The sequence below is a fragment of the Hemitrygon akajei genome, chromosome 12 (assembly GCF_048418815.1).
Source record: "Hemitrygon akajei chromosome 12, sHemAka1.3, whole genome shotgun sequence".
Taxonomy (NCBI): domain Eukaryota; kingdom Metazoa; phylum Chordata; class Chondrichthyes; order Myliobatiformes; family Dasyatidae; genus Hemitrygon; species Hemitrygon akajei.
The window spans coordinates 91653964-91680956 of NC_133135.1; the positions used below are offsets into that span (position 1 = coordinate 91653964).

General features: G+C 41.2%; 1 protein-coding gene across 2 annotated transcripts in view; it reads left to right on the forward strand.

Annotated features, from left to right (window-relative positions):
- Positions 1–1114: 1114 nt before the first annotated feature.
- LOC140737291 (LIM homeobox transcription factor 1-alpha-like) overlaps positions 1115–26993 on the forward strand; it is a 634570-nt gene continuing 608691 nt past the window's right edge. The window contains exons 1-3 of one of the 2 annotated variants that reach the window (XM_073063685.1): positions 1115–1233; positions 1635–1721; positions 16030–16216. In XM_073063685.1, the coding sequence (XP_072919786.1) occupies positions 1185–1233; positions 1635–1721; positions 16030–16216 (323 nt within the window). In that variant the 5' untranslated portion in view covers positions 1115–1184. Of the gene's footprint in view, positions 1234–1324; positions 1358–1634; positions 1722–16029; positions 16217–26993 lie in introns of those variants that run through there. The other variant, XM_073063686.1, reaches the window with a different exon arrangement.

A 26993-nucleotide genomic window follows, 5' to 3' on the forward strand; every position in this document is an offset into this window, starting at 1 on the left:
AGACTTTAACTTTATCTGAAAGTTATTGGAGGAAAATAAAAAAAAACCAGGTAGGTTTAATCGCAGATCTGTGGCATTGTGCGATTTCAATCACTAACAGCCAGATCGAATCTGTCAGATAGCCACTGGCATTCATGGACAGTCTTGATGACAGATATGAAACCACTTACTACACGCTGCTTTTTGAAGTTAATTATTAATCGGTAAGTTAGCTTTAACAGTTTCCAATAAATGTTTTAGTTCATTTAATATTTTAATCCTAAGAAAACGCCACGATCGAAACGAGTGCAATATTTACAGGCCGCCCTTATTTGTATTTCCATTTTGTAAATAATAATCTCATTTCAAAATAACTAATGCCCTTTGTTTTTACTACACTGTTAAACTGACCCATTTATTTCACGTGTCCAAATCTTTCATTTTAAAGTTTGAAAATCAAATCAAACGGAAAGCGTTTTTAAATGAGAATTGTGAACTTTGTTCAAACGCGTAGTTTCATCTTTACTAATGATCGAAATCGTTTTGCAGTTTTAAGTATGATTCTTTAAATTTGTCAGAAATCAGTTACGCTCCAAACTACGTAGAATTTTAACTAAAACCGCATAAGACACCGTCGTTGTTTTTTTTAATATAATTAAACGATTTTAAACCGATTTACAAAACAATAATTCGAAAGATTTATTTAGTGGTGGGGGAGCGAAGTTCAATTATTTCGACATACAGTGAATTTACATCATTTTAAAAATCGGTTACTCGGGACGAAAGAGTAAAATTAATTCAGCTCCCTATCCTAGACGGTGTGCGTGTAAATTTGATGGAAAGGGTCCGCTATCATCTCTTCTCCCGCTCTCTGCCTGTGCAGCCTTGCCGATTTCAGAAGACGCGTCACGGAGAATTAATATTCTCGCTGAACGCAAGATTCAGAAAAGGTCCCCTTTTCCCGTTTCCTTGTCGGTTGATTTGTGTGACAGAACTATATATTTATTGTGTTCGGGGAGGGGCGTGTATGTGTGTCTAAATGTTGGGGGTCATTCATTCATTTCCAAAATTAGAGAGATTTTTTTTCCATTGGGGGCGTGGTTAGAAGAAAACCAAAGTCAGTTAAAGTAAAAAGGCGCAACGTAAATGCTTGCTATTTACGCGTGCGGGCTGTGCTTTTTTAAAATAATGATTTATCTTTGATAATGTTAGCAGAAATCCTGGGTCAAACACTTAGATTTGATTTGCATCCCAGTTGAGTTGATTATTTCTTATTTCGATAGTAATTTGCGCGTCCGTTCGCGGATCAGTGCTCCAACGAGTCTTTCTCGCAGTTCAGCCCGCACAGAGAACTCGTCAGTCCCGCTGGGAGAGATCGGTAACTCTGAGGAGGAGAGTGCGAGGGGCGTGGAGGGGGGTGGGTGGCGCGGTGAGAGAAGGAGGGAAGGAGACGGGCGGAAAGTTGTGTGGCGACCTCTCTTTCTGGCGGCTGCCGACGGCCCCTCTCCTCTCCCCTGTGCCACGCCGAACAGCGGGGCTGTTCGAGCGCCGCTTGAAGGGCCGAGGCCGGGAACCAGGCAGGCCCGAGTGCGAGCGATTACCGGTTGCATGCACTAGCACTGGCCCAGCTGACAAGCCTTGCTCTCTTTACTCAGCTGCCTCCTCGCCCGAGACTATGTTGGACGGACTAAAAATGGAAGGAAGTTTGCCGCATTCGGCCCAGACTCCAGCTTCACTTCACGGTGAGTTCTCTATTTCCATCGTTGCTTTACATATTATGTTCCAGGTTTAACGTTACGGCGCTCGTTTCGCAGAGATTTCATACTCAGATATTTAAATGAGTCTTTTACAAAACGTGAATAGACAGCTCACATGCGGTTTGTAAACTCATGCTGATGTTTGTCGAACCAAGAACAAAATGTTAGAGAAAGATTTGGGTGTATTATAGGGAGGATGCGCAGAATAGTTTGGAAATGAAAGTATGCAAAATACGTTACGCAACATGCATGTCAAAACGAATACAAAATTCATATTAAGCAGTACCGCAGTAGAAACCAAATATAGAATATATATCACGCAATATTAAGAAAATAAACGCAGGGTGTATATAATTTTCAATATACGCAAAGTCAAAATTGAACGAACGATATACAAAATCTAGAAATAAATTTAACATTTATATCCAACAGTATACAAATTCTAGACAATGAATATTCTAGTTACATGCACAATGGCCAAAATGCAGAATACGCATACAACTTCGGAACAGGCATGTACATACAATACATATATACTATATGAAATACACAATAAGCGCACAAAACAACACTGGTTATCAAATTTGTCGTACAATGCACATTTTGTACTGTGATAGTTACATCGCACGTCTTGTAAACATTAAAAACGCAAAAGCCATACAGAATGTATGTAACTTAGATAATTTAATTAAATAGCGTCTCCAATACACGGGTTGTGAAATATTCATTCTCAAACATAACGAGGCTGCGTGACTGCTGTACCCAGGAAATATCACAAATCCCTATGTAATTATTTTTGCAAATGATAGTTTAACAATATCATTGGGCGAATGTATATATACCGTGTATGCGCATTGTATACTGGCACGTGTAAATTCCTATGAATCTAGACAGGACGAACTTCTTACACACAGTTGATACTGAAGCGATAAACGCACGTTTATGTATAATATGGAAAGACAAACATGTTCATTCACACACCTTGTGTCTTTGAACATACTTGTTCAAGTGGAAATTATGTACGCACTTTGGTTACAGTTTCAGACACGGAAGTGGAGCGGTGTCTTTGCTTTCGTTGGAGCCATTTCGCGTCTGATTCAGTTTCAGGACGCACACACAGTAGTTGTTTCCAGGTTTTGAACTTCTAACTGCAAACCTTCAAATTCTCCTCAATTTCCCCCGCAATGTTAAAATTCCCGCTCATTTTTGTAAAATTCAGAATTTTTAAAAATCCGTTTATGCGGTCGCAGTTTAACGCAAATGTGCTGAGTTGTCGCGCAAGGGCGCTGCAGAGAGTACTGATGACCCCAGAGAAGGTTTTCTCATGTTCTGAATTTACAATGAAATTCCCAAATCGGCAGAAACAAAAGCAAATCCGTCATACACTCGCGCCGGACTATCGCTGTTAAAACTTCTGCTAGAAAATAAGCCCATTGTATTATCCTAGGGGGTTCACGCCGCTCCTGTGGGCTATATATTTGAAGTTTGGAAATCATCACCGATTTTGCTTGAATGAAATCCAGTGTCTGAAGCTGGAATCGCGATCTCTATAGGGAATGAGTAAAACGATCAAGTAAAATTGCGTGGCTTGAGCGTGTGGGGAAGAAAGAATATGAAGCGTCGAGCGGGTATTCCAATTATCCAGGGCCGGCACCGGATAGAGTCGGTGCATAGAGACCACGTAATTGACAGTGCCGTCAAATTCATACTAAATACTCGGAATATTTTTGTAATACAGAGAAGCTCTCGGGGAGCATCAGAAATATTAATGAACTTTCACTTCCGTATGCACCGCTGCTCGCACCGTTCCAAAGCTGACAAGTTTACACAATAGATAAGAGATTTTCAGTGTACATCCCTCTGTGCTTGCAACAGGCGAGAGTCACCACTAAACGGACAGACTTTCAAGGTATCTTGACATCAAATGATTATGTTGCTGTGGTGTAGTTTTATATACCTCATTGTTAAATAAAAGTATTTAGCAGAATATTTCGAGCACATTGTTTGCTTGTACAGTTGATAACTTGCAAACATCAGCGAGAAACACACCGAGACACCGAGTGTGCAGACGGCAGGTAGACACAGGAGAGAAAGAGAAAGAGTTGGTGTGTGTAGTAGAATAGCGATAAAACCAGACCTAGACCAGCGGCTGCAAGGAGAGCAGCGGAGGGACTAGGACAGAACATGAAAATCAGAGTAGATAAGACTCTGGCAGAATGCGAGAATTGAAACGCATAAGAGGTGGCCCGGGCGAATGAGGCCGAAGAGAGGACCGACTTCTCCCTGTCACGATATGTCTGTGTCTATCTTCAGAAAAACAATCCACATTTCATCTTTCTAGTATACTTCCAGGTGCTAAATACTATTTACAATTTTAAAAATTGTAAATCTCTCCACCATTTTCTGCGTGAAACCATACAGACAGACATTGCGAAGAGGGAACACAAACTGCGCGTTACTGTTTTGACATGGATGTCGTTTAGAAGTTTGGGAGCATTGCTAAACAAACGTAAATTGTATGACTCTAATGCTGGAGTGTTGCGTTTTCCAGATCTATAACTATAACTATAACGTTTTTGGCGTGTTCTCCACGCCCGACGCTCTCCCAAATGTTCCAATTGCCTCCTTAAGGTATTTCGACTTTGCTGACTCCCATTTAAGTTAAATCGACCTGTTGAAATTAAGCGAACAAAACGTATTCCCCAGATTTGCTAGCCTGCGCATGATTTTTTTGTTGGCCTTTTTTGTTTATTTTATCAGAAGATTATCACAAACACCTTACCTGACGATTAGCGCTAACCCCTGAAACAAAAAGTGATTTCGAAAGACTGGGAACCGGTCGGGTGAGGAGATGATCTCACCACCAGGTTCGGGTACAAGGTTGTCCCCGAATGAATGCCCCGCCGGCGGGTTTCTGTTCACTAGAGGAATGGCAGTGACAGCTGTATAAGCGCGAATATTATGCTTTGTGATATCGCGGAAGACAACATTTCGTTGGTGGAGGTTTGGATGGCGGGGGGCTGTTCAGCTCGAAGTTTTATTCAGCCCCGAATTTTCTACATACAGTAGTATACGCAATCTATTTATAGCTGAGTGAAGGGGATGTTTTATTTTAAAAGGTTTCACATTTTCAATCTACTCACGTCCAGAACAATATATAATGAAAAGTCGCGCTAGTCTGTGCATTCATTATCACTAGTATGTGTAAAGGAAGGACAGTATTATGAAATAACTTTTACGAACGGGATGCATTAAGCAGATATCTACAACCAATAATTGTCAATATGTTGAAGCCCGGATAAACAGCCATATAAACACGTAGATAAGATGCACACACTTATTCAGATACTCATTCCTATTGGATTACCTACCCAAGTATTCACCCAGAGCGCACATCGACGGCTACCCATACGGATCTAAACAGCAGCACAGAGCTACACCTGAGTACATTCAGCCATACACCTACATTTCTGTCCATACAATGGAAAGCATCTGGGGATTCTGTCGCCAACGGTTTAGGATCATTAATGGCAATCATTGCGTGTCTTAATTTATCTTCATTGATTTATTGTTGCCCAATGGCAAAATCAAAGAGATCCGGGGAAAAGGCGGGGAAGTGGGGTTGAGGCAGTGATCCTACAGGCCCCCATCTTACGGACTGACGGAGCGGCCGGCTCTGCCTCTGTTTCTTCGGAACTTCCGTCAGCATTTGTTCATTAAGGCCACATTTTCATTTATACAAATCCGTTTCTCACCCAGTTATCTGTAAAAGCACATCTACACGCAAACACACACACACACACACACACACACACACACACACACACACACACACACACACACACACACACACACACACACACACTCACATGCACGCAAACACACTCAAACACACACACACTCACATGCACGCAAACACACAAACACACACTCAAACACACACACACACTCACACACACACACACACACACACACACACTCACACACACACACACACACACACACACACACACACACACACACACACACACACACACACACACACACACACACACTTACCCGCGAACCTATCGAACATGCACTACTGCACGTTCTATGTAAAAGTCGGATACCAAGAGCAATTAAAACTCTGAACCTAATGCAATTTCACACTCTACTCTATTACTATGGAGTTCATCCGGCAGAGATTAACAAAGTCCCTGCATGGATTACGTTTAAACGTGAACGGTAGATCTAACCAATCATGCGCACCTCACACCCAATCCTATTGCAAATTATCCCTATATATATTTTTTCCAGGACATCAGGTTGGAGTGGGATATAATTTTATATTTGTAAATGCCTATTTAAGATAGGTTATGGGCCTAATGTTAGGTCAGCGGCGGAGTTCTAGATAACTGTACATTAGGCATGTGGTGGACACCGTTGGCGGAGTCCTGATCACTGTCTAAATACCCTGTAGGGGCCTTGGTGCACGTGTGTAATTCAGAATATGTAGCTTTGTAAATTTGTTTAAATTGAAGATAATCTTCTAGTTCAGCTTGACAGATGGGAGCCGTGTTTCACCGGGAAGGGTTCCCTCAAAGTTTGTCAGCGACCCCTTTCCCTCCTGAGTGAAGTGTCCAGTCTCTACGCCTGCTCCCACAACCTCACTGGGGTGTGGTGGAAGGAGGGCCATTGTTACGGCAGCAACAACTGCTGCGTCTGCCCAGACTGGTGCGGAGAGTTGCTCACATACTTTGCAAAGGGGGAGGGTCCCGGTGGGTAAAGACACCATCGAAGTGAGGCCAGACTTTCGGTTTAACTGAGCGAAAGTGGTTGCCCCGAATTTACTCGGAAGTCATCTTAGAGTTGCAGTTTCCACTTTACCGGGACGGGAGCGGGCGGTAAGAGGCTGCTGTCTGTGTCTGTCTTGGAGAATTTCGTGGAGGAAATGAAGTGGAAATCAGTTTAAATTTTAATTCCGACTATTTCAGGCACACGCTAACATAGAGGAACACTCCCGGAGCCGTAGACACAAAAACACCCAGGCATAAATTAATACAAGCATACAGGGACCCCCCCCCCCCCCCCAGACACACACACACACACACACACACACACACACACACACACACACACACACACACACACACACACACACACACACACACACACACACACCATTGATAAATAGATACCCAGGCGCATGCACATATAGAGATGGACACACAAAGACACACAAGCAGTTAAGCACTTACACATGCACATAAATGTACTATAACACAGGCATAGATGCGCGTACAAAGATAAACACTGACCTAAATATATACGCACACAGATATACACCCAAATAGACATGCACACGGATGTAAATGCACTGGCGAATGTGATAGATTCGAGAAGGATTGATGCGTCGATATTATACACATAATTCTTTCATCTATTGATTTGTAGTTTAAATATATTCACTACTATTGCCGTTTGGGCCAATCTAGGAACTTGCTCCACGGCATTCCCATCATGTCAATTCTTCTGATTCTTCTTTCACACTTAATTTATAACGCATACAGATATATATTTTCGATGCTTTTTCTGATTATACCATTTTTCGTTCAATGGTGTAATTTTGTTGCGTTATCAGTTCACACAATCCAGTAATCCCATCCGAAGAAATTATTATAAATATTTTAAGCAACAATTCATACTTATTAAATAATGCGCAGTAAACTCCAAACATGTTCAATCTACGCCAAAGCGCAATAGTTAACACTGCAGGGGCTTTAAAGTGTATTTCACAGATACCAAGTATTTGACAGTCGAACTAATAAATCGTGACTTTGAAATAGGGTTATTATATTTTGGGGAGGACAATGATATTTATTATTAGACGGGATAATTTTTATACCATCCTGGTCGCGGGGAATATTGCTGCAGGTATCTAGAAATCATTGTTAGGACTAGCGCTTTGGGGTCTTTAGTTACCTGCGGGCTGTGGCGGTTTCACCTATAAAACACACACATCCGGCCTTCTTATGTTCTTAATGTTCACCATCGGCCTGCTTGACAGGCGAGGGTGTAAATCTCAAATTTCAGATTGCAATTCCAACACACACTATCTGCTAAAATAGCGAGCGAACAAGCTAAACACCAGGTGATTTCTCGCCGGATTCCTCACAGGTAAAAGGAAATCAATCGTTTGCTCAACCATTTCCACCTAAACTGTACGAAGCTGAAATTCGTGGCTAATCTGAAGATGTGAATAACCCGGTGTTATAATTCATTAACAGATACACACATCACTCCTTCTCTCACACACACGGATCGCTCTCTCTCTCTCGCGCGCACGCACACACACACACACACACACACACACACACACACACACACACACACACACACACACACACACACACACACACACACACACACACACACACACACACACACCACTCTCCCTCACTCTCAGATACAATATTATTATACTAGCGAGACGAAGGTATGTGGAAGGATCGAGAGTATATATTTTCATAGAATCCACGACCAAGGACTGGTACAGCACAGAAACAGTCTCTTTCGGCTGAACTTCTCCTTGCCAACTGTGTCGCTTGTGTACACTATTTCACTTGTCTGAGTTTGGCCCGTATCTCAGTACTCCTTTTCTGTCCTCGCACTTGTCCAAACGCCTGTTAAATGGCCTGTTTCCGTGCTGTGATTGTTATATGTTATATGGTTATAAATATGGAAATTGTATTTGCCTCTACCACCTCCTCTGGCAGTTCATTCCTATATTCCCCAGCCTCCGTGTGAAAAGCATCCATTTGATCAAATAAATCTCAAACCTGTACTCTTTAGTTCTGGACTGTCCTTCCCTGGGGAAAATAAATTCAGACTATCTATTCTACCTACGCCCTTTATAATTTTGTAATCCTCTATAAGGTCATTCTCCACCCTTCTACGTTCCAATGAGAATAATCCAAGTTTATCCAATCTTCCCCTATAACTGCAGCCTCGATTCCACACAGCATCCCGCGAATCTCTTCTGTACTCTCTCACTGCTACCACACCCTTCCTGTTCAGTTGTGACCAGACCTGTACAAATGCTGCGTGCAGTCTAACCCACGTTTTGTAGAACATCCCGACTCTAATTCACAATGCCTCAGCCTATGAAGGCAAGAATATCAAATGCCCTTCTCACTGCCCTATTCATGTGTCACCACTTTCAGGAAACTATGGACTTGAATCCAAGATTTATCTGAACATCAATGGAGCCTGCCATTCACCCCACTAGAATTTGACCTTCCAAATGCATTAATTTATACTTGTCTGGCTTAAATTCCAATTGCTATGGCTCTACCTAATTTTCCAGATGATCTTTTCATTCTGTTAATTGCTTGGAAAACATCATTGTTTTGGTTAAAACATTATTTAAAATTAATTTTGGTATTTAAAAAGATAAATGCCATTTCCCTTCACCTTGTAAAAACATTATATTTGTTAACATCTATGTGAAAGAGAGAGAGAGAAAAAGTTCAGTCCCCATTCACAATCTAATTAATTTTTAATGACCATAAAAACTTATCTCCTGAGAGAAAATAAAAACATTAAAGGGAGAATGGTTAGCACGTTGAGGGGGCAAAGTTTCCATCTCTTCTAGGCTATGGTCAGTCATTGTTCAGAGGACCAAGCCTCACTAGGTGATTAGACACAAGGATCCAGACTGGTACTGAAGAATTTTTGCATTATTACTGGTTCTATCCTTTACATATGATGTTAAATTGTGGGTTCATTTAGATGGTATAAAGACACCATGGCAGTGTTCCATAACACTCATAGAGCAGGAGTGTTGGATACCCAATGAATTGTTATCCACGAAATTACATTATTACCTTGCTGCTTTTGGGAGCTTGCTATATGCAATTTGACTCTGGTATTTCCTACTTAACAACAGTAGAAACTTTATGGATGCTTTTCAGGTGATTTAAAGTAAATTATTTCTCTCCCTCTTTATGATCTCAAGAATGAGAGATGCAATGACTGAAATTGGAAGGATTGGAGTGGGATGGGGTGAATGGATTGAGAGGGGCTGTCATCTACATAATGGGAAGGTAGGATTATGCGGCATGCTGGAAAGGCATTGGTGGAGATAGTTGGAAGGAATGTTCCCCTTTCTACATTACAGTACTTCAGGAGATCTCTTTGCTGAAGGAAGAGAGCCATTGTGCAAACAATGTGTAAAGGGCAATAGAAGAACTAGTACAGTAGTATTAATACAGTACATCCTCCAACGTGCTCTCTGCAATGCATGAAGGATGTTAGTCTTTATTTAGCACACACCATTTTCACTCTTGAAAACACTCTTCATACAGTTTGTTTAGATTGAAGAGATTGAACAGTTCCTCATGGTGATCCGTTTTAGAAGACACCTCAAAATACAAACCCCATTTCCAGAAAAGTTGGGATATTTTCCAAAATGCAATAAAATCAAAAATCTGTGATATGTTAATTCACGTGAACCTTTATTTAACTGACAAAAGTACAAAGAAAAGATTTTCAATAGTTTTACTGACCAACTTAATTGTATTTTGTAAATATACACAAATTTAGAATTTGATGGCTGCAACACACTCAACAAAAGTTGGGACAGAGGCATGTTTACCATTTTGTTACATCACCTTTCCTTTTCATAACACTTTTTAATCGTTTTGGAACTGAGGCTACTAATTGTAGTAGATTTGCAATTGGAAATTTTGTCCATTCTTGCTTGATATAAGACTTCAGCTGCTCAGCAGTCCGTGGTCTCTGTTGTCTGATTCTCCTCTTCATGATGTGCCATACATTTTCAATAGGAGATAGATCTGGACTGGCAGCAGGCCAGTCAAGCACATGCACTCTGTGTCTACAAAGCCATGCTGTTGTAGCCCGTGCAGAATGTGGTCTGGCATTGTCCTGCTGAAATAAGCATGGACATCGCCTTGATGGCAACATATGTCTCTCTAAAATCCTAATATACGCCTTAGAGTCAATGGTACCTTCACATACATGCAACTCACCCATGCCGTGGGCACTGATGTACCCCCATACCATCACAGATGCTGGCTTTTGCACCTTTCGCTGATAACAATAAGGATGGTCGTTTTCATCTTTGGCATGGAAAACTCAACGCCCGTTTTTTCCGAATTCTATCTGAAATGTGGACTCATCTGACCACAGCAAACGGTTCCACAGTCTTTCGGTCCATCTGAGATGAGCTCGGGCCAAGAGAACTCGCTGGCGTTTCTGCATAGAGTTGATGTATGACTTCCTCCTTGTGTGATACAGTTTCAAGTTGCATTTCTGGATGCAGCAACGGACTGTGTTAAGTGACAATGGTTTTCCGAAGTACTCCCGAGCCCAGGTGGCTATAATTGTCACAGTAGCGTGATGGTTTCTTAGGCAGTGCCGCCTGAGGGCTCGAAGATCACACGCATTCAACAGTGGTTTCCGACCTTGCCCTTTACGCACTGAGATGTCTCTGAATTCTCTGAATCTTTTCACAATATTATGTACTGTAGATGTTGAAAGACCTCTGCAATCTTGCGTTGGGAAATGCTCCTTTTGAACTGACTAACAATTCTCTCACGAATTTTGGCACAAAGGGGTGAGCCACGGCCCATCCTTGCTTGCAAAGACTGAGCCTTTGATGGACGCTACTTTTATACCCAGTCATGATACCTCACCTGCTACCAATTAGCCTGCTTAATGTGGAGTCTTCCAAACCGGTGTTACTTGAATATTCTGTGCACTTTTCAATCTAATTTTAACTCTGTCCCAACTTTTGTTGAGTGTGTTGCAGCCATCAAATTCTAAATTTGTGTATATTTACAAAATACAATTAAGTTGGTCAGTAAAACTATTGAAAATCTTTTCTTTGTACTTTTGTCAGTTAAATAAAGGTTCACGTGAATTAACATATCACAGATTTTTGTTTTTATTGCATTTTGGAAAATATCCCAACTTTTCTGAAAATGGGGTTTGTATCAAATATAATGCTTGTGAAAGAGCTCCATATGCTCCCTATAGCACTGGTGTTGTCAGGTTTTGTTAGCATCCTCTGCTTTTATATATATATATATATATATATATATACAGGAAGTTTGAGAGTATATAAATAATTTTAAAGATTGCGATGTTTGGCTCAGCTCTACAAAGCTCCTACATGCTCACTAAGAACCAACTGTTTCTCCATAATATAAATTTGGTAAATTAAAAACAGGGTTCATGAATGTGTTGGCTGGCTAAGAACACAAATTAAAATTCCAGCCATTGCTCATCTCATGACGCGGGAAAGTGGGATTTATAACTAAAACCATAATTTAAGGATCAAGACTTTCAACCCAAGTACAGTATAGTGAACTTATACACATAATATAAATTATAGGAAAGGTTTGCTTCAACAGGTCCCCAGGCTCTGGAACAGTTACAGTATCAAAGATATGAGTCAGACAGATTGTTGTTGTTTATAGTTGCCTTTAAGATTACCAGCAATTAATGAATTTGGTGGCATGCACACAACTTTTGGAATTTCTGTCAGATTCAGAATCAGGTTTATTGTCACTGATACTGTGAAAGTTGTTGTTTTGTGGCAACAATACAGTGCAGAACATAAAAGTTATTATAATTTACAAAAATAAATAAATACTGTGAAAGAGGAATAACAAGATAGCGTTCACTGTTCATGGAGGAACAGAGGGGAAGAAGCTGTTCCTAAAATGGTGAGTGTGATCTTTAGGTTCCTTTACTAACTCCCAGATGGTAATAAAGAGAAAAGGATGTTGAGGGTTCTTAATGATGGATGTTGTTTTCTTGAGACACTGCCTCTTGAAGATATCCTCAGTGTTGGAGAGGGTTGAGCCCATGATGGAACTGGATGAGTCTACAGAGGAACCCTCTGCACTCTCTTGCAATCTTCCACGTTAGAGCCTCCATACCAGAATGCTCTCCACCGGACCTCTTAGAAATTTGCAAAAGTTTTCAGTGACATACCAAATCTCTTTAAGCTCTTATTGAAAGAGAGCCACTAGCATGCTTTCTTCATGATTACATCAATGTGTTGATTCTAAAATAGATTTCCAGATATATTGACACCCAGGAAAGTGAATCTGCTCACCCTTTCCACCACTGACCCCTGACTGAGGACTGGTGCACACTTCTCCAACCTCTCCTTCCTGAAGTCCACAATCAGTTCTTTGGTATTGCTGATGCTGAGTGCCAAGTGACACTGCTCAACCAGCTGAAATATCTCACTCCTCACTCAGCACCGTCTGAAACTTGGCCAACACTGTGGTGCCATCGGCAAATTTATAGATGGCGTTTGAGCTGTGCCTAGCCACACAATTATGAATATATAGAGAGAGCAGAACAGTGGGCTAAGTATTCTTGAGGTGTGCCTATACTGATTCTCACTCAAGATGAAATGTTTTGACTGATCTGCACTGACTGTGATCTGTGAATATTAAATAGTATTATCATGTCAAGCAATACATTATCACAGAAGTAATGTTTGCCATTTTGGTTTGATAATTTCTATACCTTTCCATTCTCGTAAGTGATTAAATATGGCTCAGTATCCCCTCTGTGGTTAGCTATCTGTGCCTGGTTCAAGGAAACCTGCCAAATGATGGGACATGGAACCAGATTCCTCACACATTAACTCAGAAGACAATTGATGATACTTTATGTTGAAATGATACTATGCATTCTACTAGTCTACATTATACATTGTATAGTACACAGAAATCAACATCAGAACAATGTGTCTTACAGTATAATACTTTATGGCTAACAACTTTAATTAGATAGTACCCACAGACAGTACAAGGAAAGCTGACTCCTTCCAATGAATTATATTGTGACACTTGAACACACACACTCATCAATCTTCAGTGTGTGATTTGTATAAACCTCTGTGAATTGTGCAGCTATTGAGCAAGTTGCTCTCTCTGTTGGGAAACCCTACTCCATTCTATGTACAAGACAGGAATGGATGATGTAAATGAGTTAATTACAGAAACAGGTAGAAAAGACTGTGGCAACGTTATAGCCATTAAATATTAATATCACTTTTCTGTCTTTCACACCAATCGGCAAATACATTGTTTTCCTATGACCTTAGCTGTACATATTCCTGTTGCCCAATATGACTTTAGCAATCCCCTCTATCTGATTATGCTTACTGTATATCATCAATATGCATTAGGGTTCAGTGTGTCCAGGTTAGGCAAACACATGCCCATGGCATTCACCATATCCTGTATCACCAGATGGCACTATTGTATGGCCTATCTGCACCGGCCAGGGAAATCACTGTACTTAGGTTGAAAGTTTTGATCCTTAAATTATGGTTTTAGTTAGCTTCTAACCTACTGTTATATTGAACAGAACCCTTGTATGATATTGATGAAGTCTTGATCTCACAGCCTACCTTGCCCATTATTGTGTGCCTGCATTGTAATACTATTTAGTGAATTCTGTGGTTGTTTTTACCACCTTAATCTGTTGATGTGATGAAATAAACTGTATAGATATGCACAGAACAAATTTTATCACTATATCACTGTAATATGGTTATATGGTATCGCGGTACATGTGACAATAATAAACCAATTTACCAACTTAGATTCTGGAGATGGAGTAGAGGGAAAGACTGTCTCCTCACCTGTCACTGTAATTTCTGCCAGTTACTGGTGAATGAATTTTTCTCACTGTTTTCTGCTGAGAATTTGCTTTGATTTTCAAGCCAGATTTTGTGGGAGGAGTACATATGTATGATACTGTGTGCAATAGTTGTGTCAACATTGGTGTCTTCTGTTTAATGATGTCCCTGTATATTTCTGCTTGCTGAGAGTTTTTACCTGAAATTAACATGCATGTTTGAATATGGAGCTGTGTAAAGATCCACCTAAATGTTTATACTGCAGAATAAACATGAATGATTTTCCAAGTCCTGGAGCTGGCTTTGAATGTAGCCCAGACTGACTGGATGAAAGCCTTCTCTGTAAGCACCATGAGTATGTTTCATATCTATTCTTAGCAGTTCCAGCAGAAACATCTTTTGTCAGCTTTCTCAGGCTGTTGTAAAATAAGGAAGGGCAATTTAAACAGATGATTGTAATGCCTGTCAACTATTATCTGTGAAACAGGACTATACTGTTGCATGTGGGACTTTGCAGTGCATTGACTGCTGTGTTTTCCTGCATTGTAACTAATATTACATTTGCAAAAATACCTCAAAAGCTGTGAAGTTTTTTTGGATATCCTGAGATCTGTAAAGTTGCAAATTATTTCCTTAAAGTATCCTTCTTACTCTACTCAGCAGAGAACTGAGGTGGTGTGGGAATAGAATGTACAGGAGTGGTCCTGCTCCTGATCTAGAGAATAAAGTGAGGAGGGATTCATCATGCAGTTTCATAGATAGAATGTGTTTTGTCTGTAAGGGGTCTCTGAGCACAACTGTATGATGTGACCCAGTGTTTTGATTTTAATTATGTATTTATTATTGGTACACAGAATTCTCAAAAACATTCAATGGATACATATTAAGTGTATCATTCCCTCTCCTTCCTGAAGACATTCACCCATCCCTTCATTTAAAACTTCTTCTTTCCTATTTTGTAGTCTCTATTTCTTTCATTACTGCATGAATCAAATGGCTTGTTCCACTGAGGCATGTCCTTACCCTTGCTCCTCTTCCACTTTCTTTCTCCATTACCAGTCATCCACCAATCTCTTGCTCTCTCTATCCATCTCTATCTACTTATATAATCTATCTTTTGATACAAAATATATATCATTTCAATCTATTTAACTATCTATGTATCAATTTACCAGGTTATCTGTTCATTTATCTATCCATATAGATATGCAATCTGTCTCTTATCAACCTATATTATCTATCAATCTATCTTTATAAAATATGTTTATCTATTTGTTTAAGTGTCTATCTACCTATTTATTTATTTATTTATCTATCTATCTATCTATCTATCTACCTGTGTAATCTTTCTTTCTAGCCTATCTATGTAATCAATCATTCTATTTATTTAGGTATGATATATATGTTTATCTGTGTATCTATTGATTGTATTAACTAGCTAGCTAGCTATCAGTTCATCTCAATCTCCTTTCTTTCCTTGTCGCCCTTATTGCTCCATATACATAACCCTTCCCACCATGGTTTGGTGTCGATAATCCATATCCCAGACATTTTACCTGTCAAATGGCAGAACCTGTGGTATAAGCAGATTCAGGGATTTCTGCTGTCTTTTCTCTCCAGGGCCCAGTGGAAAGGAGAGGGCAGTCTGCGAGGGCTGTGATAGGGTGATCCTAGACCGGTTTCTTCTGCGGGTGAATGACAGCTTCTGGCATGAACAGTGTGTGCAGTGTGCTGGGTGCAGGGAGCCCCTTGCCACCACTTGCTACTACAGAGACAAGAAGCTTTACTGCAAGCATGACTACGAAAAGTAAGTGAGAAACAATCTGCTCTCTTAAATAAAGAAAAACGTAAACCCAGCCCCTGCCCCCAGCTTATTATAAGAACTAATGTTCCCATGTTTCTGTTTGTCCCATCTCCATGTTCTGTTATCACACCAAGCAGACCAGGCAGACCAGCTGTTGCTTAGTCTCTCTCAGTGCCTTGCTTGAACCTCGACTGACAGCAGCCTCAAAGGGAGTGACTCCCCTCCCACTGTGCCACTCTCTCTGGGAGAGAAGTGGAATGACATGCCTGAGATGAGTAAATTGTGGGCATTTAGTGTTCGCTACCACTCGCTTTCTAAGGATTTCATACAGTCAATGATGCAATGTCTTAGAATGTGACAGGTAATGCACAGAGTCAATGCTGCTCATATGAAGGAATTGCTCCCAGTTGCTGGGTTTATGAACAGTGACAGCAAGATTCCCAGCACTGCCTACTCAGCACTTTGTGTATGTTGCTATGTTTTCTGCTGAATTTAAGATGTTTTGTTTTCATATCAAAGATCAGATAAATTGAGTGTGAAAGATTCACTAAAACTAGAGTGCAGTGGATCTTGTCAATGGGTTTGTTAAAATAGCAATATTGGTGCAAGGTGATGGCTCACAGTGTTGTGAGCAGAATTCTGGGTGTGAAACATTTGGCAGCATGATCAGCAGAACCTGCACCCACTGTGAGCCATCTTGAATGGGACGGTCACTTCTGCCATTGTGAATGTGAATACAGGCAATGTTAGGTAACAGCAAAAGTGATGCTTCTCTCACTGAAGACATGAAAACATTGAGATGTGTGCAGTACTGAATATCTTCAAGAGTGATATAGGGTGTGAAAACTGTTAGTGCAGCTGCAGGTTAATTTACTCATTTTGAACTAGGTGCTGTGAGATTAGGGATGTGGATTGTGGGGAGATGACAAGGACTGGGGAGGTGATCTACTGGTAGTGTTCATCACTCAAAGTATTGTGAGCAACTGTAAAACAGATGATACTCTTCAAGCTTGTAGTTCTCAATGCTCCTCTCTGCTGACTGATACATCAAATGCTGTAACCACACAGAAATAGCAGCACTAACAGGTATTCTTGTGGCATTGTGTACTGTAATTCAAGTAATGAATATTTATAATCATAGGAGTATTATATCATGAGACACATAGTATATTATTGTGCTGCTGAGAAAGGATTGTGTTTATATTGACCTACTCTTCAAAAGCCACAAAGTCTAATTGCCGGGTTTAAGGTCTGCTCTAGGCAAATTGATACTGAGGAAAGTTGGTGTGGAGGCAGCTGCTTGTAACTCCTTACACCGATTCATCGGAAGTCAGCATGAAGTGACTGGCTTTTCTTCTTGCACTCTGGAACACCCTTTCCCCATGGACTCACTTCTCACCTCAGAAATGAGCTACTGTGGCAACCTGAAATGTGGTGAGTGAGCACTAGGTCCACAGGGGGAGGTATCAGTCCAGGCCACTGCTGCCAAAATGGGCAATCAGAGGTGCCCTTTTCACCCCACTCAGCCTTTACCCTATTGAGTTTGATGATGCAAAGCAAAATCAAGTGAAATTTTAAAAACCACTTGTTTCTTAGGAATTTAGTATCATCAGAGAGTCCAGCATTTATTGCTCATCCTGAACTACTTCTTAGCAAAGTAGCTTCCTTCAGCTGTCAGAGGTCTTTTAAATGTCAACTACAGTAAGAGGTCTTGAGTCACTTTAGGGCCAGAATAAGTAAGGAGTCCAGAATTCCACTGCTGAAGGGCATTAGACAACCAGCTGGTTTTTATACTGATCTGATAGCTTTTTGTTCATTCAAAGGATGTGGGTTTTGCTGATTAAGCCAGCATTTGATTTCCTATCCCTTGTTCCCTTGAGAAGGTGATGGAGAGCTGCTATCTTCAAACATTGCATTCGTTAAGGTGTAGGTATATCCCTGCTGCTAAGGAGGGAGTTTCTACATTTTGACCCTGTGATAGTGAAGGAACAGCAATATCAAGTTGTGTTGTGATTGTTCCCAAAAACAAGCATTTTTTAACATGTTAGATTAGTAACTGAACTTAAGCCAACTGACTTGGTGGGATTTGAACGTGAGTCTCTGGGTTGTTTAGGACCAAATGCTGTAATCATGACTGCTGGCTCACAATTCCCCTTTGACACTTGTACCAAAGGCAACTTTGCCTCCAGAACTCACTCAAAATGTAGTCACAGAATGTAATTTGTTCTGATATGTGTTATGAGTGATGAACAGACCTGATGAACAATGGGGTGCAGAGTTAACCATCCCCCCCCCCCCCGAGAACTACAAACTATTGCTGTTGTTATGCTGCTCATGAGAGAGAGATAAAGCCCAGGCAAGAACATTTGCTACAGATAAGAGGGGGAGAGATACTGCTGATTTATTGTATTATGACTCTTCCTGGATTATTTACCTTCTACTACAAGGACTGTACTTTGCTCGTTAACATTCCTCAGGAGATAGCAGGAGTGGCCTGATTTGATGGACACGGTCATTCAGAGTTGATGGATAGCTGAGTGGGGATAAAAAGACAGGTCTGGAGAGACACCCTTCAGACACACCAGTGGACACTGATTGAGTGTTGGGAACCCACAGAAAGGTGGGGGCTTCGAAGACCGAACCAGGAGATTGGTCAGTAAAGCTCACAGTGTTACAGCAGGGCCGGTGGGGACTTGTCTGTGTGTCCACTCGTGCCAGAGTGATGAGTCCATCACAGAAGAACAGTCTAGCTGAAGACCAGAGGGGTCATAACTGAATGACCACAACGATACGACGGATTAAGAAAGCCACAAAAAGGTTTGCCTGCCGCAACTGTTGCTGTCACATCTCACTCGCTCTCTCTCTCTCTCTCTCCAACAATTTCAATACATCAACCATAACTACTTCAGCATTTATGAACTGAACTCTATACTTTCCTATGACAATTCACTTACCCCTAGACATCAATAGAACTTGTTTATTATTGATTATTATTATTATTCCTACACTTTTAGGTTTATTACTGCTAACTTGTTTTATATGTATATTTGCATTTTTGATATTGTATTGTGTAGTTTACTGATAAACACCTTTAGTTTGGTGCCACCAGTCTCCAACGGATTCTTCTTTCTCTGCTGGTCAGACACCCAGTTACAGGGTACGTAACATATGAAACTGGAAATATCTGCAGCCCGAGCCAGGTGTCACACTATAGTGAGAGCTAATCTGTCTCCACAAAAAGGATGCTACTAACAGCATCCAGCACCACCAGCTTGCATTCCTCATTACCTCTCCTGGCTACATCCCCCATAGACAGAAGTTTACCAAAGTTAAAAAAAAACTAAGTAAATGTATAGTGGGGCCTTCCATCGGCCATTCAATCTAAATGTACTCTGCTCCACACAAACTCCTTTCCTTCCTACAACAGGTCACCTTATCCGCAGTTCTTCATTTCCTTACCTTGACCTTTCTCCTATGTGGATGTTCCCCATGAATTTTTCTGTAGGCTCTTCAGAATAAAAAAAATGTGCAGTAATGCAATTTTAACTACCTTTGTCCATGATTTCAACAAGAGTTGGAGGAACATCAGTGCCTTTACTAGGAAGCAACCAGGAACAGATAGAATTCCGATACTGCCTAGAGTTTGGCCCAGACCTATCCCAAACCTTACTGTTCTCATCAGGAGATGTGCTCCTCAGAAGCTACCTGACTGTGTAGTTATGCTACAGTCATTGGTGACACATCAAATCTCCTCAGACTCCCAATGAAATAGAGCTGTTGTCATGCCTTCTTTGTGATTGCATCAATATGTTGGACCTAGGATAGATCTTCAGAGATGATGACACCCAGGAATTTCAGGCTGCTTACCCTTTTCAGTGCTGGCCCCTTGATGAGGACTGATATGTGTTCTGCTGACAAACCCCTTTCTGAAGTCCACAATCAGCTCCTTGGTCTTACTGAGGGTGAGTGCAAATTTGTTGTTGCAACACCATTTAACCAACCGATCTATCTTAGTCTTTTATGTCTCCTTGTCATTATCTGAGATTCAGCCTTGTTGTCGTTGAATTTATAGTTACCATTTGAGCTGTGCCTAGCCTTAGTCATGTGTGTAGAGAGAGTAGAGCAGTGGGCTAGGCACACATCCTTGAGTTGATTGTCAGTGAGGAAGCGATGTTATTTCCAATCCACATAGACTATGGTCTCCAGGTGAGAAAGTCAAGTATTTACTAAGGAAACTGGCATGGAATCAATGGAAATAAGGCAAACAAGTAGTGAGGTCATGGAACCTGTACAGATTAAAGAGGAGGAGGTGCTTGCTATCTTGAGGAAAATCAGAGTAGATAAATCCCCAGGACCTGACAGGGTATTCCCTTGGACCTTGAAGGAGGCTAGTTTTGAATTTGCAGGGGCCCTGGCAGATATATTTAAAATGTCGGTATCTACGGGTGAGGTGCCGGAGGATTGGAGGATAACTCATGTTGTTCCATTGTTTAAAAAAGGCTCTAAAAGTAATCCAGGAAATTATAGGCCAGTAAGTTTGACGTCAGTAGTAGGTAAATTATTGGAAGGAGTACTAAGAGACAGGATCTACAAGTATTTAGATAAACAGGGACTTATTAGGGAGAGTCAACATGGCTTTGTGCGTGGTAGGTCATGTTTAACAAATCTGTTAGAGTTTTTCGAGGAGGTTCCAAGGAAAGTGGATGAAGGGAAGGCAGTGGATGTTGTCTACGTGGACTTCAGTAAGGCCTTTGACAAGGTCCCGCATGGGAGGTTAGTTAGGAAGATTCAGTCGCTAGGTATACAAGGTGAGGTAGTAAATTGGATTAGACATTGGCTCAATGGGAGAAGTCAGAGAGTGGTAGTGGAGGATTGCTTCTCTGAGTGGAGGCCTGTGACTAGTGATGTGCCACAGGGATCAGTGCTGGGTCCATTGTTATTTGTCATCTATATCAATGATCTGGATGATAATGTGGTAAATTGGATCAGCAAATTTGCTGATACAAAGATTGGAGGTGTGGTGGACAGTAAGGAAGGTTTTCAAAGCTTGCAGAGGGTTCTGGACCAGCTGGAAAATGGACTGAAAAATGGCAGATGGAGTTTAATACAGACAAGTGTGAGGTATTGCACTTTGGAAGGAAAACCCAAGGTAGAACATACAAGGTAAATGGTAGGGCACTGAGGAGTGCAGTAGAACAGAGGGATCTAGGAATACAGATACAAAATTCCCTAAAAGTGGCATCACAGGTAGATAGGGTATTAAAGAGAGCTTTTGGTACATTGGCCTTTATAAATTATTGAGTATAGGAGTTGGAATGTAATGGTGAGGTTGTATAAGGCATTGGTGAGGCTGAATTTGGAGTATTGTGTGGAGTTTTGGTCACCGAATTACAGGAAGGATATTAATAAGGTTGAAAGAGTGCAGAGAAGGTTTACAAGGATGCTGCCCAGACTTGAGAAACTGAGTTACAGAGAAAGGTTGAATAGGTTAGGATTTTATTCCCTGGAGTGTAGAAGAATGAAGGGAGACTTGATAGAGGTATATAAAATTATGATGGGTATAGATAGAGTGAATGCAGGCAGGCTTTTTCCACTGAGGCCAGGGGAGGAAAAAACCAGAGGACATGGGTTAAGGGTGAAGGGGGAAAGTTTAAAGGGAACATTGGGGGGGGGGGGCTTCTTCACACAGAGAGTGGTGGGAGTGTGGAATGAGCTGCCAGATGAAGTGGTAAGTGCCGGCTCACTTTTAACATTTAAGAAAAACTTGGACAGGTACATGAATGAGAGGTGTATGGAGGGATATGGACCAGGTGCAGGTCAGTGGGACTAGGCAGAAAAATGGTTTGGCACAGCCAAGAAGGGCCAAAAGGCCTGTTTCTGTGCTGTAATGTTCTATGGTTCTATGGATCCAGTTGCAGAGGGAGGTACAGAGGCCCAGGATTTGAAGCTTGTTGATTCCTGAAAGTGAAGCTGTGATTCAAAAGGGTGGATGGATGCTGTTTTCTAATGTAGCATAGTGTAGGTTGAGATCAGACTCAAACACAATGATTTGGTCACATTTTGTGGAGGATGGAACCAGAGACAACTACAAAAGGGCAGGTGGTTCATAACATGATGGGCACTGCACACAGCACAATAGGCAAAAAATGGAATCCTGACTCATATACACAGTAATAACTGCAGATAGTGCAGGGGAGAGGAGTTACAGGTGATAAACTTTGTTGAGAGAGGATTGTTCATCAAAGTTCAAAGTAAATTTATTATCAAATTATTGTACATATATGCTACCATAGACAACCCTGAGGTTCATTTTTTTTGCCGGCATACTCAATAAATCCTTAATAGAATAATCACCATAATAGGATCAATGAAAGACTGCACCAACTTGGGTGTTCAACCAATGTGCAAAAGACAAGAAGCCATGCAAATGCAAAAAGAAAGAAATAATAATAAATAAATAAGCAATAAATATTGAGAACATGAGATGAAGAGTCCTTGAAAGTGAGACCATCAGTAGTGTGAACATTTCAGTGATGGGGAAAGTGAAGTTGAGTGAAGTTATCTCATAGAAATAGTGAAATGTATTAGGACATAGAGGCTGGTGGATTAAATTTGAAGTGATAGTGGGACTACATGGAAGGGCTTCTTCTGTGCCTTAGCTTCTGTAATGGCATGTGATTTTTTGTTATTTCTTTAGTTCCTAACTAAATTTCTGCAAAATGACCGTAGGTAATAGATATGTTGACAAAACTGCCTCTTTTATGCTCCTGTATGCCCACATTTTTAGTGGCCTTTTATCTGTTGGTTTGATTTTTGTAAAGATCCTTCCAAGTGTTTGTATTACAAAATAAATATGACTGACTTGACTTTGAAATGAAATACCCCATTCCGTCCCTTTAAATCTAATCTGGTGTATCCACCAATGTCACAGCTTCAGAACCGTGCAATTTTTCATCAATATCCATCAGTGTACATGGCTGTAGTTGTCTGTCCTGGGTGGCAGCCAGATAGATGAAAATAGGAAGAGATGACTTACATCTGATAATGCTTGGAGCTTGCAAAAACTTCTTGCTATATCTCCCAATGTCTACTGAAGTTACAGCAGGTGATTAAGATAGTTCTGTGGAAATCCCGAACAAGGAACTCAGTGAGTCAGGCAGCGTCTATGGAGGGAAATGGACAGTTGACATTTTGGGTTGAGACCCTTCATTGGGACTGAGAGAAACAGGGGATTCAGGTGGAGGGAAGGGATGGAGCAAGATGATAGGTGAAGGGAGTGATAGTGGGCAAGGTAAGAAGCTTTGAGGTGATATGTGAAAGGTGGAAAGGGGTGAAGAAGATGGAATCTGAAAGATGATAGTGGATCATGGAATAAAATAATGAAGGACATAAGGAGGGAAACCAGAGGGAAGAAAGTGTGCGCGATGGACTGATTGAGAGGACTGGGAGGGGAGAAAGAAGAGGTGATGTGGACTATTAGGATAAGGGTAAACAAAAGATGGAGGGAAAGATACAGAAGGGAGTGGTAAACAGGAGTTAGAGAAATCAATGTTCATGCCATCAATTTATTGACTACCAGTATGAGGGACTAATCCTCTAATCTGTGTCTAGCCTCAATTTGGCAGTAGTAGAGGCCATGGAAAGACATCTTGGTGATGGTATGGGATGTGGAATTAAAATGGCTGGCCACCAGGATTTCCTGGCTGTTCCAGAGGATGAAGTGAAGGTGCTTTATGAAGCAATCCCCACTCTGCGACCTTACTGAGAGCACCAGGTGTAATGGTTGATTCACATGTGAAGGACTGCCTCATCTGGATTAGTAGGGAGGGAGGAGCAGACAAGGGGATCATGGAGAGAGCGATGTCAGTAGTAAGCAGGGAGTGGGGGGGTTTGAAAGATGAGCCACATGATGGGATCGTGTTGGAGATTGCAAAATTTGCAGAGAATGCGAAGGCTCAAGGGGAAACCTATCCCTATTCGTCTTTGTTGTGTCTCTGTGGAAATCCTACCTTATCCTGCCAAAATCTTATCTTCAAATCACCCTTACACATTTAAATACTCTTTCTGTTTCTGCATGAGTTTTTTTCAGACTCTGGTCTCCACTGCAGACTGTGAGCTGGAACTCCCCATGATATCTGCCCACCCAGCAGTAAGGTCAGAGTATGCCTGAAAGAAATAGTGTCACAGACCATGGAATTTTTCACTTTAGAGAATCACTACATGCCCAAGGTACTCAGCACTCCAAACACCCAGGCACTCAACCTTACCAGAATGCTGAGGAGTTGTGGCCATATGGAGACGTCCATCAACTTGGGCCAAAACCTCAGGTGCAATGACACCCATGGTCCTGTTAATTTGCATTAATATCCTGTATCCATGGTGACTGTGATCAATGGCAGGCAGACTGTGCTGTGTTTCTTCTGATATTGCTGCAATTACTTAGAATTACTTTAAGCCTAGTTTAAATGACTGAATTCAGTCAATTACAGTGGAGCTGGACACATCTGTATTGCTTCGTTTGACTGTGGCTCATACATTTTATATCTGAATGACAGATAGGAGCAGCCAATTGAATCCATTTAAAAAAGGATTAAGGGCATTAAATTAATCATCTAAGAATTAGCCTCATTCTTGACACATCTCCTCCCCGCTGTGCTAGAGGATGCCACCTTCCAGACATCAATTGATTCCCATTGATTATCTTGATTAATTGCACTGATTCAAGAGAGAGTTCACGTTCAAGTATATATGTTCAGCAGTTTGATGACGTGGGTTTAACAGCTTGGTAAAAATTGGGTCAGTGACTGGGGTGGGGGGGGGGAGAGGCAGATTAGGCAGAAAAGGGAGTTTTACGTCTCAGCCTTGGTGAGATATAATGAACCCTTGAGTTCTTGTTTGTTCCTTCACAGTATATTTTTGACCTGGGCTTTATGAGTATTTTTGTTTTTTGTTGCCTTTGGTATCAGGTCTCAGGGTCAAACATTCCTGTCTGTTTACTGCTAGTGATTCCTCCCAGGATGGTGGAAATATGTCCATTCCTTTCATTCTCAGCCCCAGGAAGGCTGAAAACTGAATGACTTATGAGGTGGAAGATTAATGGCATCCCCGGGACATTCCAGAGATTAGCGAAGAAGATGGACAAATTAAAGAGTGATTGTTTGGCACCTAGTTTGGGTCCCTAAGACATGTTGATTGAAAGACATAAGGTACTGTGGCTGAATCAGTGGGTAAGGCAGTTACTGTATTTCAAGCTGTGGAGCTAGTAGACGCACAGCTTCTTGGTGCCAGAGACAATGGTTCAATCCTGACCTTAGGTGCTGTCTGTGTGGAGTCTGCAGATTCTCCTTATGACTGTATGGGTTCCCTCTGAGTCCTCTGGTTTCCTCTGACATCAAAGAAACATGTATATTGGTAGTTTAATTAGCTACTGTTAATTACTTCTATTTCTGGGTCAAATCTGGAGATAAGTTGATGAAAATGTAGGGAGAACAGAAATGGAATGGAACAGAAATGGGTTAATGGAAATGGGTAGCTTAATGGACAGGGATGTCAGTGGGCCCAAGGGCCTTCCTTGTCTGTCTATGACTCCAAGAAGTGTGTGTACTTTTCACTTCAGTAAATATCAAAGTGCTTCACTGCAGGTGAAGGGCTGAAGACGAGAGGACGATGTGCTTTGCAGGAAAGCACATATTTGTCAGATACAAATATTAACTTATAGTAATTTTATGTCTTGCACTGAACTACTGCAGCAAAGCAACAAGTTTCACAACAGACTGTATGTCAGATATATATATATAATTCTGATTTTAAAATGGGACCAAATGAAAAATACAACAATGACCAGGCCCAACCAAGGCAGGTTTTACACAGTGAGCAGTAGGGCATCGAAGAGGGTGATAGAACAGAGGGATCTGGGAATACAGGTCCATAATTCATTGAAAGTGGCATCACAGACAGACAAGGTTGTAAAGAAAGCTTTTGGCACATTGACCTTCATAGATCAAAGTATTGAGTACAGGAGATGGGATGTTATGTTGAAATGGTGATGCCTAATTTTGAGTATTGTGTACAGTTTTGGTCACTTACCTACAGGAAAGATGTAAATAATATTGAAAGAGTACTGAGAAAATTTATAAGGATGTTACTGGGACTGGAGGACTTGTGTTATAAGGAAGGATTGAATAGGTTGGAACTTAATTCTCTAGAAAGTAGGAGATTGAGGGGAGATTTTTTTTAGAGGTATACAAAATCATCAGGGGTACAGACAGAGTAAATGCAAGCAGGCTTTTTCTACTGAGGTTATGTGAGATACATAGAAACATAGAAAACCTGCAGCACAATACATGCCCTTCTCCCACAAAGTTGTGCCGAATATGTTCCTATCTTAGAAATTACTAGGCTTACCTATAGCCCTCTATTTTACTAAGCTCCATGTACCTATCTAAAAGTCTCTTAAAAGACCCTATCGTATCTGCCACCACCACCATTGCCGGCAGCCCATTCCATGCACTCACCACTCTCTGAGTAAGAAAGTTACCCATGACATCTCCTCTGTACCTACTCCCCAACACCTTAAACCTGTGTCCTCTTGTGGCAACCATTTCAGCCCTGGGAAAAAGCCTCTGACTATCCACATGATCAATGCCTCTCATCATCTTGTACACCTCTATCAGGTCACGTCTCATCCTCCTTCGCTCCACGGAGAAAAGTCTGAGTTCACTCAACCTATTCTCATAAGGCACACTCCCCAATCCAGGCAACCTCTGCATCCTTTCTATGG